The sequence below is a fragment of the Synchiropus splendidus genome, chromosome 10 (assembly GCF_027744825.2).
Source record: "Synchiropus splendidus isolate RoL2022-P1 chromosome 10, RoL_Sspl_1.0, whole genome shotgun sequence".
Lineage (NCBI taxonomy): Eukaryota > Metazoa > Chordata > Actinopteri > Syngnathiformes > Callionymidae > Synchiropus > Synchiropus splendidus.
Window position 1 is genome coordinate 15,425,002 of NC_071343.1, and position 16,550 is coordinate 15,441,551.

The 16,550-nt window shown below is 44.3% G+C and overlaps 1 protein-coding gene across 1 annotated transcript; it reads left to right on the forward strand.

The window, feature by feature from the left end:
* The first annotated feature begins 9,398 nt into the window (after nt 1-9,398).
* ihha (Indian hedgehog signaling molecule a) lies at nt 9,399-16,550 on the forward strand. Its single transcript, XM_053878037.1, has 4 exons — nt 9,399-10,107; nt 11,766-11,923; nt 12,986-13,089; nt 14,981-16,550. Exons 1-4 carry the CDS (start codon nt 9,799-9,801, stop codon nt 15,643-15,645), a joined length of 1,236 nt encoding a protein of 411 aa, XP_053734012.1. The 5' UTR covers nt 9,399-9,798; the 3' UTR covers nt 15,646-16,550.

Consider the following 16,550-nt stretch of genomic DNA (forward strand, 5'->3'; position numbering starts at 1 on the left):
TGCGCAGTGTCGTCTGTGGTTCTGAATCTACGGGCCAGTCTGGTGATGCCGATTAAACAATCCTGCATTTTTTTGGTTTATTGTTCTATTCCTGCATCTTTATTATGGTTCACATGAGTTTATATTAGCAGGAGAGCGAGCTATGTTTGCCTTTTCTTTTCCAGTTTTTCATTGTAAAGTCTCTTTTATGACCCAGTGACTGGACTTCCTCTCCGCTCAGTGATACATTGGGCTCAATAGTAGAGGCTTTCTGCTTGTTCTCTGTTACTTTTCGGCCCATTCCCTCCACCCCGACCCCAGACAGCTGTCTCACCGCAGCACAGATCCACGTTGTGACACCGTGCTATTAATACAAGCATACATGGACACATGCAAACACATACACACACACACTATAAATACCATGGCTGTGCAAAACACACTGCTGCAGTATAAATATTTGAGTATAAACATGTAATGAATTTATTGATATGTATTCCATGCCAGCAGGCACTGTTTTGAGCCACAGAGTGGTGAACCAATGTGGTGTGATTGAAGTGGTGTTGAGGGATTGTGGGAACGCATGTTCTGAGTTAGGCTGTTGACCAATCGGTGGAAAAGCTGGAAGCCGCATCACAGAAAGACTACTGATCAGTTCCAGTCTTCCAGCCGTCCATCTCTCTTATTTGCTCTGTCTCGCCTTCTTTTTTTCACTTCTGGGCTATCTTTATCTCGACTCTCTGTGCTTCATTCTTCTCGCTTCCTGGCTTTTTTTTTTTCTTTTCTTTCTTTGGTGTGAGATTTGACGTCATTTGAAAAGATCAACAAATACAATTTTCAGTCTGAGAGCATTCTTTTTTTCCGAATTACCTTCACAAAAGAGACAACGCTGGTTATTGGATGACATGCTATTTAGATGCCACCTCATTCTCAAAACCACACTTGCTAATATTATATTATTACTCATACTATTTTCCGAAACTATAATCAAGAAACAGCACAGTAAGCTGCTTGGATGTGATTCTCCCTTGGTGGAAACTTTTTTGCTCTGAATAGTTAAATCTCACCGTCTCTGTAACCACCTGCTGAGACGCAGTGTGGCGTCTGATGACAGAATAGAATCAAACCGGCAATCTGTCACCAACGGTTGTGTCAGGAAGTCGATCTAAAAGTACAATAATCACAGAATTGTGTGCATTGTGCACCGTGTTTAATTGGGTGTAGCCACAATCACTTCCCTTTGATAGAAATCTTGACTGACCCGGCTGTTTGTTTAATAAAAATGCTTCAATGACTGGGTTTTCTGCCCTGCTGGGACTCGCGCCATCACTATTTACCCCCTCAATGCTAAACTTGAATATGCCACTACAATGGAGTTCTGTGTGATATCACTGGGTTGTGTCTCCCCAGAGTCAACATTATGAAAGCAGCTCTTTGTTGGTTTAAGGTTTTAAGCGGCGACTTTTTAAACAAGCAGCGCCGTAGGAATGAAGTTATACGGGGAGATTTCTTCAATCCCTGATCCATCTGTTCTATCCATCCATCCATGGAGTCACCTGTTTATTTCATCTGTGTCCATCAGGGGTCGCCTCAACAAGTTGCCCTCCTCCTGCTTAAACTTTATTGCACAGTTGCACCTATCCTCATCATCATTTTGAATATGCTTTATGCCATGTCCAACTGTCTCACATTCATATGCGAGGCACAACATTTACAACCTGATTCAAAATTCAAGATATTTATTTGTCACTCAATCACAATACAGACTGGACAGTGTGAGGCGATAGACCAGGGTTCAGGAACTTAGACTCATGAGGTGGACAAAGGAGTCTGGCTCTTGGAACATCAGAGGTCGAATTACCATCACAACTAAGTGCAGTTTCCCTGATATTATTCCATTTTATCCTCTCGGTTCTGCCACTGTAATAATGAGGCGACACATGAGGTGCCATCAGCCTCAACAGCAGGCTCAGTTACGGTGACTTCCCAAGAAGCTCTGCAGCCCAGTCACCTATAGTCGACTATAATATGGAATTCTGAAGAATACCTGAATGTGATGCAGTATCACCATTATATTTTATATTTACTTGGGAACAAACTGTCCTTAAACATGAAACTATATTTTTATTGTTACTGCTCAGGGTGTTGCTGCTTTTGGTGCCAACTACCAGGGATAGTTTCCGGGCCTTTGTACACTTTTGAATTACACTATTATACTGAGAGTAGTTGGTTTAGGTGTCAAGCGTGCGGCTGATAGATGTCATGGGGGCATCCTCGTGAGTGATACTGGTGGTACCAGTTCAGTTGGGCACTCCAGGGACTAGAGGAGTTACCGCCTTTACGTTGAGGCGTGCATCGCATCACACCGCATGCAGCCTCCCTCCACTCCAGCCATAGACACAGACTGATACTTGCTGCTGGAGCTGGATCCTCTTTGACAGTCTTCTACTGTGCCTGACCTCTGACTCCAACCCCATCAGCAGCCTGATAGCAGAACATTCCCCTGATTCAACCACCAGGCCGCCACACTGTTTTCCTTTCTTCGTCTGCGCCTCCTCTTCGGCAGGATTTGGACCGGTTCCAGACGCAAGTTGGTTGTTGCAGTTTTAGGTGGTGGGCCCAGACTCTGACCTGGGTCCACCTGTATTTCCCAATCCTGAGCTGCATTTAGTGGGCGAGAGCCTGGAGGTGTTTGTTTGACCATACACTTTTCCCCCGTTCCCGGATGACGCATGTGTCGCAGTCTAGTCCACCGGATTGCTTGGAAAACAAACACTTTTAAATCTGAAACTGTAAATATTGGCTGTGATATGCAGCATGCTATGTAGTAAAACTATACATTTCCACTCTCTGCGACTAAATAGCATTTATTTGATGCCATCATCAGAGCATATTTTGTAGCAAAACAATGAATAAGGGCTGAAGGATTCACTTTTTAACATCATATTTTCACTCGTCTCTTTCTGATGGTACCGGAGCTGAAAGTATTCTGGAGTCAAAGCAGGGCCCACACTGATCTGGACATGAGCCCTCGGATTTATCTTCACTCCGCCCTCTAATAGTTTTGTTGCAGCATGCGCTCTCGTTCCCATCTACTTTGACGACACCCAGCAATTATTTTCCTCCTCAGCATCACTTCAAGTTCAGTCAGGGCAAATTGAAACCCTCTGGAAGCAGCCAGGTCCAAGGAGAACTGATAAGGGATTAAAGTGCAAGTTACAGGAAAAACATTCTCACACTTTACTTGGCATTTTAGAATCGTCTCTTAAATTATCCTGTTTCAATATTCCCTGTCATTTCCTAATCCCTCGCTCCTTCCTCTCGCCCCTTCCTAAGAGGTCACATTGGCTTCCCCCTATTCCCTGGAGTGAGAATGTGAGGGTCTGTGAGCAGCACTGTAAGAGCTCTGTACTCGGTCCCTCCATACTTGTTAACCAATTTCTGGGTTTCCCTTTGAGCACACAGGGTAATCATCATGTCACAGCCTATTTCAGGGTTCACACTCATCTCGCAGCCACTCTTTCCGTCCAGCTTTTCCACTCCGGTCCACTCTTCCGTGCCCTTCACCTGTTTTTGTTCTTTTACTATTTCTCACTTGTTTGTTTTTCTCCACCCCACGCACCCCCCCTCCTCCTTTCTCACTTGCCCTCTCTTGCTTTCACTCCCTCCTTCTGGCCAAAACTCTGCAACCCAGCTGGCATGGATTTCCAGTGGTGTAGTAAAATATAAATATAATAAGGACGTTTTTGAGCTGGTGAATCCATTCTGAGCAGAGGAACATCACCACAGAGCCCACATATGTGGCACCAATTCAGAAGGGAGAGGGAGGAAAAAACCCTCATTTGACATGAAGGGTACAGTCGGAGCAGTGACTGCATTATTGTTGGCTTTAGCCAGCGGGCGGACTTGTTATTAGGACACTACAATTCCACTCAAGTCACCGTCAACGCAAGAGCCCGCTCCGCGACTTAAAGCTAGTCTCCCAATATAATGTTCTTACGTAATAAATAAACACTCTTCTATATTTAAGAAGCAGTAATTTAAGTCTCCAGGACCAGCTGCTACAACACTAATATCTATAAATTCTGGTGAGAATTTCATGAGAAGGAAAACACTGTCTCCATGTCGATGCAGTTTTATAGGCAGGCATGAATGGTTAACTGAAGGCGTGTGCCTGCGGCTACCTGCCGGCCCGTGGACATACGTGAACTTCAATCCTTCGGCTCTCTTTGTTTGCCTTCAGCGGTGTGGTGGCTAGCCTAGCCCGCTAACTCTCAGACGCATTTAGCCTGCTTGCCGCTTTTATATCATTGAGCTTTTATTTTCCGACCGTCTGCTCTCTGACCAAGCACATTGCTCTGCTCTGGCCCTTTGCAACGGTGCCACTCGCAAAGACAGATTTGGTCATTGTGGCTTTCCCTGGCTGCCATATTAGCTAGCCTTCCGCCAAAAGCGTAAATTCTTCTGTCGAATCTCGAAACGGCTCGTCATCCGATCGTCCCGACGCAGTGCGCCCCAGACGGCTTTGATATAGAGCCTTTGTGTATAAAGAGGTACTTTTAGGTGTTTATTGTGGTCTGGGGTTGGATGTTGGAGTGTGTGGAGGGACAGAAGGAGGAGGAGGAGGAAGAGGGATGGCGGTTTTAGCCACCAGCTGCTGTTACCTTGAGCATAACGTCCTTTAACCCCCATTTACAGCGATCCGCCACAAGCCACAAACACGCTAGCTACCACTGAGTGCAAAACAACCCAAACTCACTTGTTTACCAGTCATTGTGCCATGTATTCTCTCTCATGTGAACTTCCTGGGCTGCTTTTGCCCCAAATCTGTGCGCAGCACAATTTATCTGTATCTTGACATTCCTTATATGTGTTTACTCTGTCTCTAGCATCACTTTAAGTCTTTGTGGGTCGGCGTCCTGACAATGCGTGGGTAACGGGGATGCCCGAGCTCCCAGAGGGAAGGCCCAGTGCAGTGGAGTGGGCCATTCAGCGGAGGATTTTCGGAGCCACCTCTGGTCGTGACATGATCTCGCGTAATCCCGAGCGCTAGCTAGGAGCGCCAGAGCGGCAAAGCAAGATGTAAAACTGACAGGTTGATGGGCGCAAAAGGAGAAAACTGGATTTGAGCGAAAGGCCACTTTCTAAGAGTCACTGACAGATGAATGGATGAAGGGAGGGATGGACGGATGAGAAAATGTGACCACTTCTGAAGCATTGTCGACAGCCATGCTGAATAGGCACCACGCCACACCCGTATTTATGATGTTCAAAGGAAGGATGACATACACAGGCTCGCTCGCCACCACAAAATACTGATAGTTACCGGAAAACATATGTTACTGCACACATAAACACACAACGTCCCTTTGCTCTTCTTCAATGAGAATGAATATGAATTAAATCTGTGGTGACATTGAAGATGCTGAAGGAAGCAGGGAATAATTTGCAGGAGGTTGTGCAGTTGGTGAGTGAGTCAGTGCCTTTAGAAACAATGGCATTTTTTTTAAACTTTAGTTGTCACATCGTTCTCCGACTGCTATGAGTTCAGGGGAAGTAAGGCGGCCAGACGCGCCATGCCGACACAGACAACTTAGATGGTGCAGTGGTTGGTCGTCCCCTGGGAGTCTCCATAACGCTCGGCGCGCTCCGTCTGCTAGCGGTTCCGAGCGCCGATTTAAGTTGAGCCACAAAGTTCCTGAAGTTCTTACCATTTTCTCTGCCGCTCTCCAAGCCTTCCTCAAACTGTCTGTTTGAGCGCCATTAAATTTGATTCATTTTTGTCCGACCATTTTTGTCAGACGTCTCACAAGCTCAGTCACAGATAAAGCTACGCTAACCGGCCCCCCTTGTGTTTCTTCAATATAGCGACAGCAATGGTGTCATAAGGCCTAATAAATGTTGCTGTCCTCAGTCATGGCACAGGAGGTTCAACGTGCAGCTAGATCTCCAGCGTGAACGCCTTTAAAACTGTTCAAGAAACGGGGCAAAGCAAGCAATGACATAAAGCGCTGTTGAGTATCAGGAGAGAGCAACTCACGTTTTTGATCCTTAGCCTCCCCTGTGTTTTATAGCCAATTCCATTTCTGTGTTTCTTTTATGGTTCAGAGATGTCCTCATTTCTCCTTTCTGTCATTGTATGTCTGTCTTCCACCTATTTACGACAAGCACTTGGGTTCTGACTCAATATGACAATGACTCATTAAATCATATTAACTGAAGTTGACACTGTCCACTTTACACATGGGATGAACTGACCTCCTCAGCGCGCTATACAGTTCTGCCAGCTACGGCGGCCTCAGGAGGACATCAGGCAATTCTCACAACACTTCTATTATAGTGCAATCCGGTTAGCTCAGAAACTTGCAACTGGTAATGGCATCACTGCCGAGCTCAGCGTGTTGCAGTTACCAATGTAGGTAGTCAACCAGACGAGCAATAGCGATTATTAGCATGGTCCACATTGTAGTTCACATTCTGATTACAGCATGAGCAATAGAAATTCCATCACAGAAACACTTGTATATATGTGTGTGTCAAGCAAGACTATGCATTCCAATAAAAGTACACAATACTACAGCAGCTGTACTCACTTTTGATGGCATCTTGGATTGAGAATTTTCCACATCTGAGGACAACTGGGATGCACTGTTATACAACATGACATTATGCTTTACCGATATTATATTACTATATTATATTGTACTTCATGAATGCCACGTGTGTTCAATGCTAAGTATGAGTAGAGACAGCTTTTGTTTTAGCTTCAGTTCTACAAACTGCATTTCTCCAGGGCTACAAAAGAGTAAGACAGGGAGTTGAGAAAATTGATGACTTAGTCATTGAATGACACGACTCAAAAATGGGTTTCACCAACATATTTGCTCAGTACAACACATCAATGAGGCCGCATCAATCCAATCCATACACTGCCCTCAACGCAACTCAACCTCAACATGCCCTTTTCCGCACATCAATTGTAATCAGCTCTTTTGCCTTAAAAATGTATATTGTTAATGACCACTGAAAGTAGAAGGGTCAAACTCAGTTAAGCTACTGACCACATTTCAACAGAGACGGAAGGGATTCTAGTAACTATTACTGAACCAAAGGCTGGATGCCTGGTGCTTCAATTCAGGCGAAGAATTGCTCCCTGTGATCTCTGAATTAACATAAAGACACTACTTCAACCAAATAAAGAGTCATGTGCCCCATGTCTGGCAAACTCTACACCTCTGGAATCGCGTCCGTCCGTCGCCCCCTTGAGGTTTACCTGAGTTCATGCTACCTGAAACAGCCCAGCTACATTAACCCTCCCACCTTTGCTGCGACTCTGTGATTTATCTCAACGTGCTCGTGCGTCCCATCCACAGGAAAGTGCTAATGAAGCTGCACAAGTTCCAGTTGTTGACGTTCTATTTCAGCGAAAAGGTAAATAGGGTGCAAGGGGGCTGTTTGCTTGTGTGTGAATCTCTCTCTTTGCCTTCCTCTGTTCCGTCCAGAGACTTGAAAAGCAGCGGTGCGGCAGAAATACTTTACGGTGTTTACGCAGGCAAATAATAAAACATAAATTGTGTGAGCCCTTTAGCCTTGTACAGTTCAGCTCATTGAAAAGAGGCTGCCCTTAGAAACAGGGGTGAGACCACTGATTTTCTGAGGGCAAATATTTGAAGAGCTAATTCGGAGGGGCTGGGGTCGCTTGTGTTAAACTGTGTGTGTGTGTGTGTGTGTGTAGCTGGAGCCAGGCAGCCAGACAGCACAGGTCGTTAATTTGGGCCTTTAATAAAACTGACACCTAATAACTAATTCCCCTGATAAATTGGGGCCATCGCTGGGACTCAGTGGGGACTTTAAAGAGGCAGAGCGAGGAAGTTCACGCAGTGGATCAGTAATTTGGCCAAGTCGCTGGCGCTACTGCTCCTCAAACAGTGTGACTGATCCAGTTACCCCGTCCTTCAGACAGTCAACCCAGCCCGGCTTAGGACCCTGTTTGTTTTAGAGTCGCCGCCTCCACCAGTCCGGGTGCAGCCCTGGACTCATTGTGAAGTCTAATTGGTCATTGTTTGAAGATTTAAGGCTAATTTTCAAACACAAATACGGCTCCCGAACCAGAGTCGGTCCCCAGAGCGGTCAATCATTGAGAGGTCCTCACTGACCGTCCGTTCATACTGCTCTGTTGGAACCTTGTACGGGAGCAGTTAAGCCTCTGCTGGATATTTGCTTGTCACATTCAAGGTCAAGTCACAGGACAGGAATTTAATATTTAAAAACAAGGTTGGGTCGCTTCTCATAGATCCTTCTCTGTGTCAACAGGTGTAAATGCCTAGTGTCCTTCAGTTTTGATATGAAACACCTTTCACCTGAACTTTTTTTATATGTCAAAAACATATTAGATTTCATTAAGATTGTCACTGAATTTCCTATCTGTTCTTTATTATATGAGGCATGCAACGTTTAACTGTTGAATTTAAAAATTGTATCCATCAATCGCGCGCCAGCTCACAGGGTCCCAAAGCACGAGTTGACCGTAACCTGCTGAGTAGCTTCCAACCTGCTCCAAGCCAAGTCAGCAACTCACCTGCCATTATTTTTCATTTCCATCGTCTTGTAATATTCCTGTACAAGTCAGCAAATATATTGTATTAAAAATGTTGCACAATTGTTACAAGAGCTTCAACTATTGAAGTGTCTTAGGGGACTTTTTGCAGTTGCAACAGAAAAAGTGCAAAACCAAAATGACTGGGAACATTATGTCGTGGGTCGTATTTTATTTATTCATTTCAAATATGTTTATTAACAATAGTGTACATTTTACATTATACACATTTGCAAATTGAGATTATTGTTGACTTTTTTTTTTCCCCTGCATACATAAGTAAATTGAAATGGCAAAAGCAATAATACATAGAAGTAAAGATATAAGAAAAAAATAATAACAACACAAAATCAAAACGCAGGGACACATAATAGTGGGCCGTATTTAATAACGCTGTGAGTCCAAGGTGGCCCCCAGACCTTAAGTTTGTTTCCAGTGAATATGTTTTTCATTCATTTTTCGAGGGGTGAATCGTGTCCCAGCTAACGCGGGTGAGAGGCTGGACGGGTCAGCAGTCCATCACAATCTTGAGTCATAAATAAACATAGTTTTGAGTGTGAGAAAGCCGGAGTATTTACCTTGTAAAGGTGTTTCATGAAAGCTTTTCTGAACAAAGCAGCACCCCGGAACCCACCTCAGCTGGGGCCCCTGTAATATCCAGGCCCGGCCCTGGATCGGAGGCAAGAACTTAAAAATTAACAGAGATTATGTGATTGTGTGTTGAGAGATGGGAAGGAGGGGCGGGCTGGGTGGCAAAGAAGGGACAGAAGGGAAAGAGGAGGGCAGGACTGCCAGGGTGCGGTCTGGAGTGGCAGCAGATCGCTGTGGATCACTCTGGTCCCTTCAAGTCAACTGGAAAGCAGCTGCCTGGAGCATGTGGAGGGAAGAGGAGCCCGTGGAGATGTTGTGACAGGGAGCAGGAGAACCAGAGCGACCGCAACAGTTGGATATCAGTGACCTCCCTCTCTCGCTCTCTTTAACCTCCCTCACATCGACTTTGAACCTGTTTGTTTAAATCCGCGGACTTTACAGCCCGAGCGCCCGCGGCTGCCTGCGGAACTGACTTCCACCGGGGCTCCAGTCTGTGATTCCTCCTCATGCTGCCCTGACGGCCGCCGAGGTGCCCACACGCACAACCTGGACATGGAGTCGGCGACTGAACCAGATCGGTACTGAAGCGCGCTCTCTCTCCCACGGGAGAGTCCTCCCTCCTCCCCGGGGCGATGCGGCTCTCCTTCCTCTTCCTCGCCTCTGTGTGTGCCTCGGTCCTCCTCCTCCTCCTCGCAAGTGCCTCGGAGGGTTGCGGGCCGGGGAGGGGGTACGGCAAAAGGCGGCTCCCCAAGAAGCTCATCCCGCTGGCCTACAAGCAGTTCAGCCCCAACGTGGCCGAGAAGACCCTGGGCGCCAGCGGGCGTCCGGAGGGCAAGATCATCCGCACGTCGGAGAGATTCAAAGAGCTGACCCCCAACTACAACACTGACATTATCTTCAAAGATGAGGAGGACACTGGAGCGGACCGACTCATGACCCAGGTGAGGCTCTTCACTCTCAGGATCCGGATCACTTCACACCGACTTCCCTCGCTTCAAATAGCCTGCTGAGTGTTTGCGGTCAGTTCAATGTTTAAACCAAAAGATTGATTTCATCGAGCCCCCGTTTCGGGCCGAGTTCTACCTGACACACATATATTTACTGCTCAATTCCCGACTCGACTTTTTCAACATTCTCTGCTGCAATCTGTGCCGCAAAATGATTTTTGACCCCCACGTTTTACTTATGTAAGTGCTGTAAAATGAAAACACTTTTTTTTAAAGATGTCATTCAAATGAAGTCACTTATTAAAAAGAAAAAAAATCCTTTGAATAAATTGGCAGTGCACGATTTGGTTTCCTTCACCTTGAAATGGTTATTGGGAACCTTTAAATTCTTGGTTTAGTCTTTCTCCATCTTGAACGTGTTCTCTAGGACTGAATGTTTGGTCTTGTCTCGACTACAACATCACTGCATGTACTGAAAACAATGAAACACACTTTTTTTTAACATTATAAAAGTGTCTTTTCTGACTAGCTGAGGTGAAAGCTTTCATGGATTGTGACCAAAAATGAACTAAGTCATGAAACCTTTTTTATTTTTTTGAATTGTTATTATTATTGTCAGTTTATTCATTTTTTACACCACCAACACCAACATAAAAGCCGGAAACGTCTGAGTTTTCGGAAGATTCTGACTCAGATGATAGACTATTTGAACTTTCGACCCGGGGTCAAGGCCAAGGCTATAATACATTTGTCCAGAACATCAAGGTGTCAAGACCAGAAACAGATTTTTTTCAAACGAAATGGAGACTATAAGGGGTCAAGATCAAGACTAAGACATTGTTTCAAACCAGCATTTTAAGACTCTTACAGTCCAAGCCATTTTGCTGTCAGATTATGAAGAGCTGAGGCCACTCCAACACAGATGAAGTCAAAATATTTCAGCGCTCAAAAGAGGACTGAGACTCAAGTGCAGAGTATTTGAGATTTTCGCAGGTGAAAGTAAGAAAAGATGCAAGCTTTTATGGTTAAACAGGTTCCAACTCAACCACAAGGTGCTTGCTTCGGTGGGTTAAGGCAAAATCCAGGCTTTTAAAGTTGAAGACAAATCTGTGATGTGTTGAAACAGGAGTCAAACGAAGACCTGAAGGGAGTGAGCTCATGTCAAGACCAGCAAGGGAGACACAAAACGACGCCACAGAATTCACTTGTGCGAGTCATTTCTTTGATCTGGCGCGTTCTTTGATGAGCCCAAGTTCATGGTCACATGTGAGCAGAAGGGAAATGCTTTCCCAGTTAATCTCCACCGTCACACTGTTTCTAACTGTATAAATTTCAGGGTCGAATGAATTCATTCCACCGATGAATGAACTTGTTAATGGACATCGCTTTAGTTCAAAAGTTTAAAATTCAAATCCATTAGCATATACTGTTATTACCCTAGCAACCGTATATTCGTTTACTCTTATCAATGTTGGTGAACTGTGTCATGAAAACAACTATCAGACGACAGCAGAAATATTTTTGCAGTTGAATGGCTCCAAAAGAATCCAGGCAGAGGTGCCAGACTGACACTTCACTGTAAACCTTATCGAGGACTGGTGTTTTTATAATCCAGTTTATGTGCGCGTTCTCAATCCCTGTTCCTTCTTCAGCGGTGTAAAGACAAGCTGAACTCCCTGGCCATCTCTGTCATGAACATGTGGCCCGGAGTAAAGCTGAGAGTCACCGAAGGCTGGGACGAAGACGGCCACCATTCGGAAGACTCGCTGCACTACGAAGGTCGGGCGGTCGACATCACCACCTCAGACAGGTATATACTGTAGAAGGCAGGGTGCGGTCATTTTTCGCAAAAGAAAATACTGAAGAAGTTTTTTTTACCCGGAATAATTGTCACCAATCTTGTCAGTAAACCATTAGAAGCAGCTTGTTCGCTGCAGATAACAAGCCGCTTTGTAAAAGGATCAATATCTGGAAATCTTGTTTGCCAGTGAAAGGATGATTGATTCTGAGATTAATTGTGGAATTTAATCCAGATCTGCTGTCAGGCGTCCTCTTCACCTCATTGAAGGGATGAAAAATAGCTTTAGGTAAAGTTCCAAGCAAATAAAAAAAACTTGCTGAGTCATCCACCGTGGACTTGGAGCAGAGCATATTAACTTCCAAAGGATAGAATTAGGATTTGTGTTAGCATTGTGGTTCCTCTCGGAGTCTCCAGACAAAATTTAAATTGACATTTTTGCACCTGTTAAACGGGTTGCACATGCTAACACATTAGCTTACCTGCCTGCTCACACTGTCTTTATCAAGGCAGCAGTAAAAAGCACTCAGGGATTTGCATCTTTCAAAGAGGTGTGCGTCAACCTCGATCACAACACAATCCAAATTCTAGCTATAATACAGAACCTTCTTATGTTTCTCATGCCATGTATGATTACCTATCTTAGCACTGATGCTATCTTAGCATCTCCAAAAAATCCTAGTACTGTATGTATTAGCATTTAGCTTTGCAGGTTTGTGAGAACATTTATATATATATATATATATATATATATATATATATATATATATATATATATATATATATATATATGATGTTGTTACATTAGCAGCAGTTAGCGTGCTAGCGTTTTTATCGCAGCTAAGCTACTTTTCCCAAAAGTTTGGTAGCAGCAGAGTTGGCATAACATGACTAGAATTTCATTTGCAAGCCTCTCAGACGTGATGGTTGATAGATGCATTGACATCAAAAGGTATTTTGGCGAGTATGTCTTGACATGTATTTGGAATGAACGCCAGTGTCATTACGTTGTTGTTTTTGTGTCGCATATCAGCCTGAATTCATGTGAAGTCTATCATTTGTGCCTTCCTTCAGGGACAGAAACAAGTACGCCATGCTAGCTCGGCTAGCGGTCGAGGCTGGGTTCGACTGGGTCTACTACGAGTCCAAAGCCCATATTCACTGCAGTGTCAAGTCAGGTGAGTGGAGTGTGTTTTTATTTTGTCATAGAGTGTCGGAGGAGGGCGGGGGGTCCTTTGGGAGGCAATCAGAGCAGCTCATGCACCTGTGCGCCCACATCATCAAGTGCCACTGTTATTTTGTGCAGCAAAACTACAAACCACAGATTCATTGTGAGACAGGTGCGTTGCACAAGCGAATCATAGCACACATTCCCCCTCAAGACATTTTTGAGAAACACGTCTGGCACCACCAGTTATTGGATGCCAAACCTCTCCGGCAGGTTAGTAGGCTGTAAGATGATTAACTCTCTCTTTGTGTTGCTGTTGCTTTTCCTTCAGTGAGTTTCTCTTGGATCTCTTATCTGCGTCTTATCACCTCCTGGTCATAGACCTCCTTTTCTGCAGCCCTTGTGCTTGTGGACACACACCTTGAACAAATATTTGGCTGCTTTAAGACCGACTGAAGACTGGCTCCACACAAACACCTTGTGTTTTCAGTCCCAGAAAACAAAGTGAATATGCTGCACGGTTGCCTTTTTCCTACTCATATTCTATCTACTCTTTTCAATTCACTCTGCTTTGAGCAGGAATGTCTTCCCGAAATAAGTCTGTGTACTTTCCTCTGACCCCGGGTCGTGCTCAGACTCTGGTGATACAATCAGCTGGTTATCCATTAGCTCTGCTGGACTACCTCTTCTTGTCACCTTGTTTCACCATGACTTAAAGACACACCACATACTTCTGCTGTATTCTCGGTGACCCCCGGATCCACAGGCAGGAACTCAATGGTGAAATCCATTCCTAGTATTTTTACTGCTATTCATCAGCACACTCATAGTACGACCACATTCATTGCACAAATCTATTTTTTTAAATACTGTTTCATCTCGTCGCAAAACAAATGTTATTAGTAGTACAAATATCAGGGGCCGTCAAGCTCAACGTATGTTAGTAAACATAGCTTAACTTTAATATTCTATGACATTATATGTTATTTTATTTGATATTACTACATATTTCATACTTGTTGCTGAAAGATTCTAAATATAAATATTGTGGGTGACAAAATGCTATTTTTTTCCAATGTATTTTTTGTATGTATTTTGAGGTACAAGAAAAACTGATATTGTCAGTATTACTTATTAAAATAATCATTTCATATCAAAAAATTATATTTAGAATTTGTAAGAATTTATTGCTCATATAAATTTGATTTGCATTTACATAGTGTATGTGATTTATGTGCAATTTTCAGCTACATAATTCCATTTATGCTTTCTGATGTGACTTTATGTTAATATATTATTGTGTTGTGCTGCTTTACATGGTGTAAATATTAATCTCAAAAATATTTGTCATTCATAGATGATCATATTGAGCAACATTGTTTAATAACAAGAGTACATTTTTAGAAGTGCAATTGTTGCATTGGCGTTAATTTCTCTGAAATAAAATAAATACATTTTGCTTCATGTTTTTATTTAGTTCACATCAAATTGGAGAACAATGTGGAAGTTCATTGATCATGAGGTAATAATAGGATCGAACAAGACTAAATTTGGCTTCAAAATTTTATTTTTTTTCCTTCCCCCAAATCATCTTCTCGGAGTTCACCTACTTTATATATTACATATATTATTTATATATTTTAGAGTGAATTTTGTGATGGTGTGCACAATGATTCAAGGCTTTGGGTTTGCTCCCCGAGGAGTCGCCTTTATGACTCATAAGACACGAATGAGGAAGGAGTGAAGCAGTCACATGGTAAACACACTCGCCCTGATCCTCAGAGATAAAGTTGTCCTTCGCTCCGTGTCAAAGTCTCACCTGAGTTATCAGCGGCTGACTCACTCAGACTTGCCGCCATCAGAGACGTGAAATAAAACGTGAATATCTTTGTCCCTCACAGAGCACTCAGTGGCAGCTAAAACCGGCGGCTGTTTCCCTGGCGACGCCGTGGTGACGCTTGAGGATGGAGGGGTGAAGCAGATGCGTGACCTGCGCCCAGGCGACCGTGTCTTGGCGTCGGACGGTGGCGGCCGGCTCCTCTACAGCACCGTGCTGTCGTTTCTGGACCACCGGCCCAACGTGACCAAAATCTTCAACGTCATCGTCACCGATGTTGGACTTAACCTCACCGTCACGCCGGCTCACCTGATGTTTGTCACAGACTGCGCCGCCGGACCTAGCGGTCCGGTTTCGCTGGGCGCTGGGCTCCGAACGGTTTTTGCCAGCGAGATTCGGCCCGGACAGTGCGTCGTCACATCGCAAGGGGAAGAGACGACTCTCGGCGTCGTCACTTTGGTAGAGGAGCGGAGAAGCGCTGGGCTGTACGCCCCACTCACCCAGCACGGCTCAATAGTGGTGGACAAAATACTGGCGTCGTGTTATGCCGCCGTGGACAGTCACAGTTTAGCCCACTGGGTTCTGGCCCCGCTGCGGTTCTTCTACAGCCTAATGGGACCTTCAGAACCGCAGGCCAACGGGCTGCACTGGTACCCGAGGTTACTACAAAGACTCGGGGAAACACTGCTGGACGCTGAACACTTCCATCCTTTAGGAATCGAACATTGACTGAATCGAACAGACTTGACTGACGTTCCCTCCAAGAGGCATTCACTCTGTCACCTTTATTTGACTCGCAAGAATCCTTCCTATCGATCTACGTAATGACTGACATCTCGCCTCACACTTCATCCTGGCCATCGTACTTACTGAAAAAACCTCTCAGCCTGAGCGGGAGGACACAATATATCTGAGCTAATTGTTGATGCTCCATGTATTTCAAGCTCCTATAAAGCGCCACGCTTTAACGTCAACCAACCAAAGCTGCTAGCATGGTGAACGCGGGATGGAGACTTGGGTTCACGATGCTGATAATTCTGTTTCGATTTTCATCCTCGCAAACACATTTCAAGTGAATTATTTATCCTTCTAGCGTGCTAAAATTTTTATTTTTGTCCTTTTGTGGCCTTAGCCTTTCGTCGTTTACACTTTTTTGGGGGGTCAGACGGAGATATCATGTTGACTTGAGCACTTAAACATGCGATGCGGCATCAAGCCCTCATGGGAGGCAAAGCATTGACTCACTCACAAGCCGTCCTTTGCGGAAAATATGTCCAACCGAAGCCAAGATTTACATTCTCCATGTGCTCGTGCTGCTTTCAAGACCAAAGTTAAGTCCGCTGTACTTTGTTTTACAATCCAAAAATTGGTGGTGACCAAACTATAAATCATTTTCAACAAATGCAGTGCAGTATATTCAAATGAGAATGACGATTAGAAGCGCATCTTGTTTACGTGCAAATGTTGTGCTAGTCGATAGTAAAGAAGTACACAAACTTTCATTTCTGCACTTGAACATTTAAGATGAATGTCTAAAAGTTTAAAAACCTGTTTTGAGGTTTGCTAATCCCAAGTTACAAGCCCTTTTGGAACGCACGACTGATAAAGTTTGTCGAATTAGTGAAAGAAAAGTG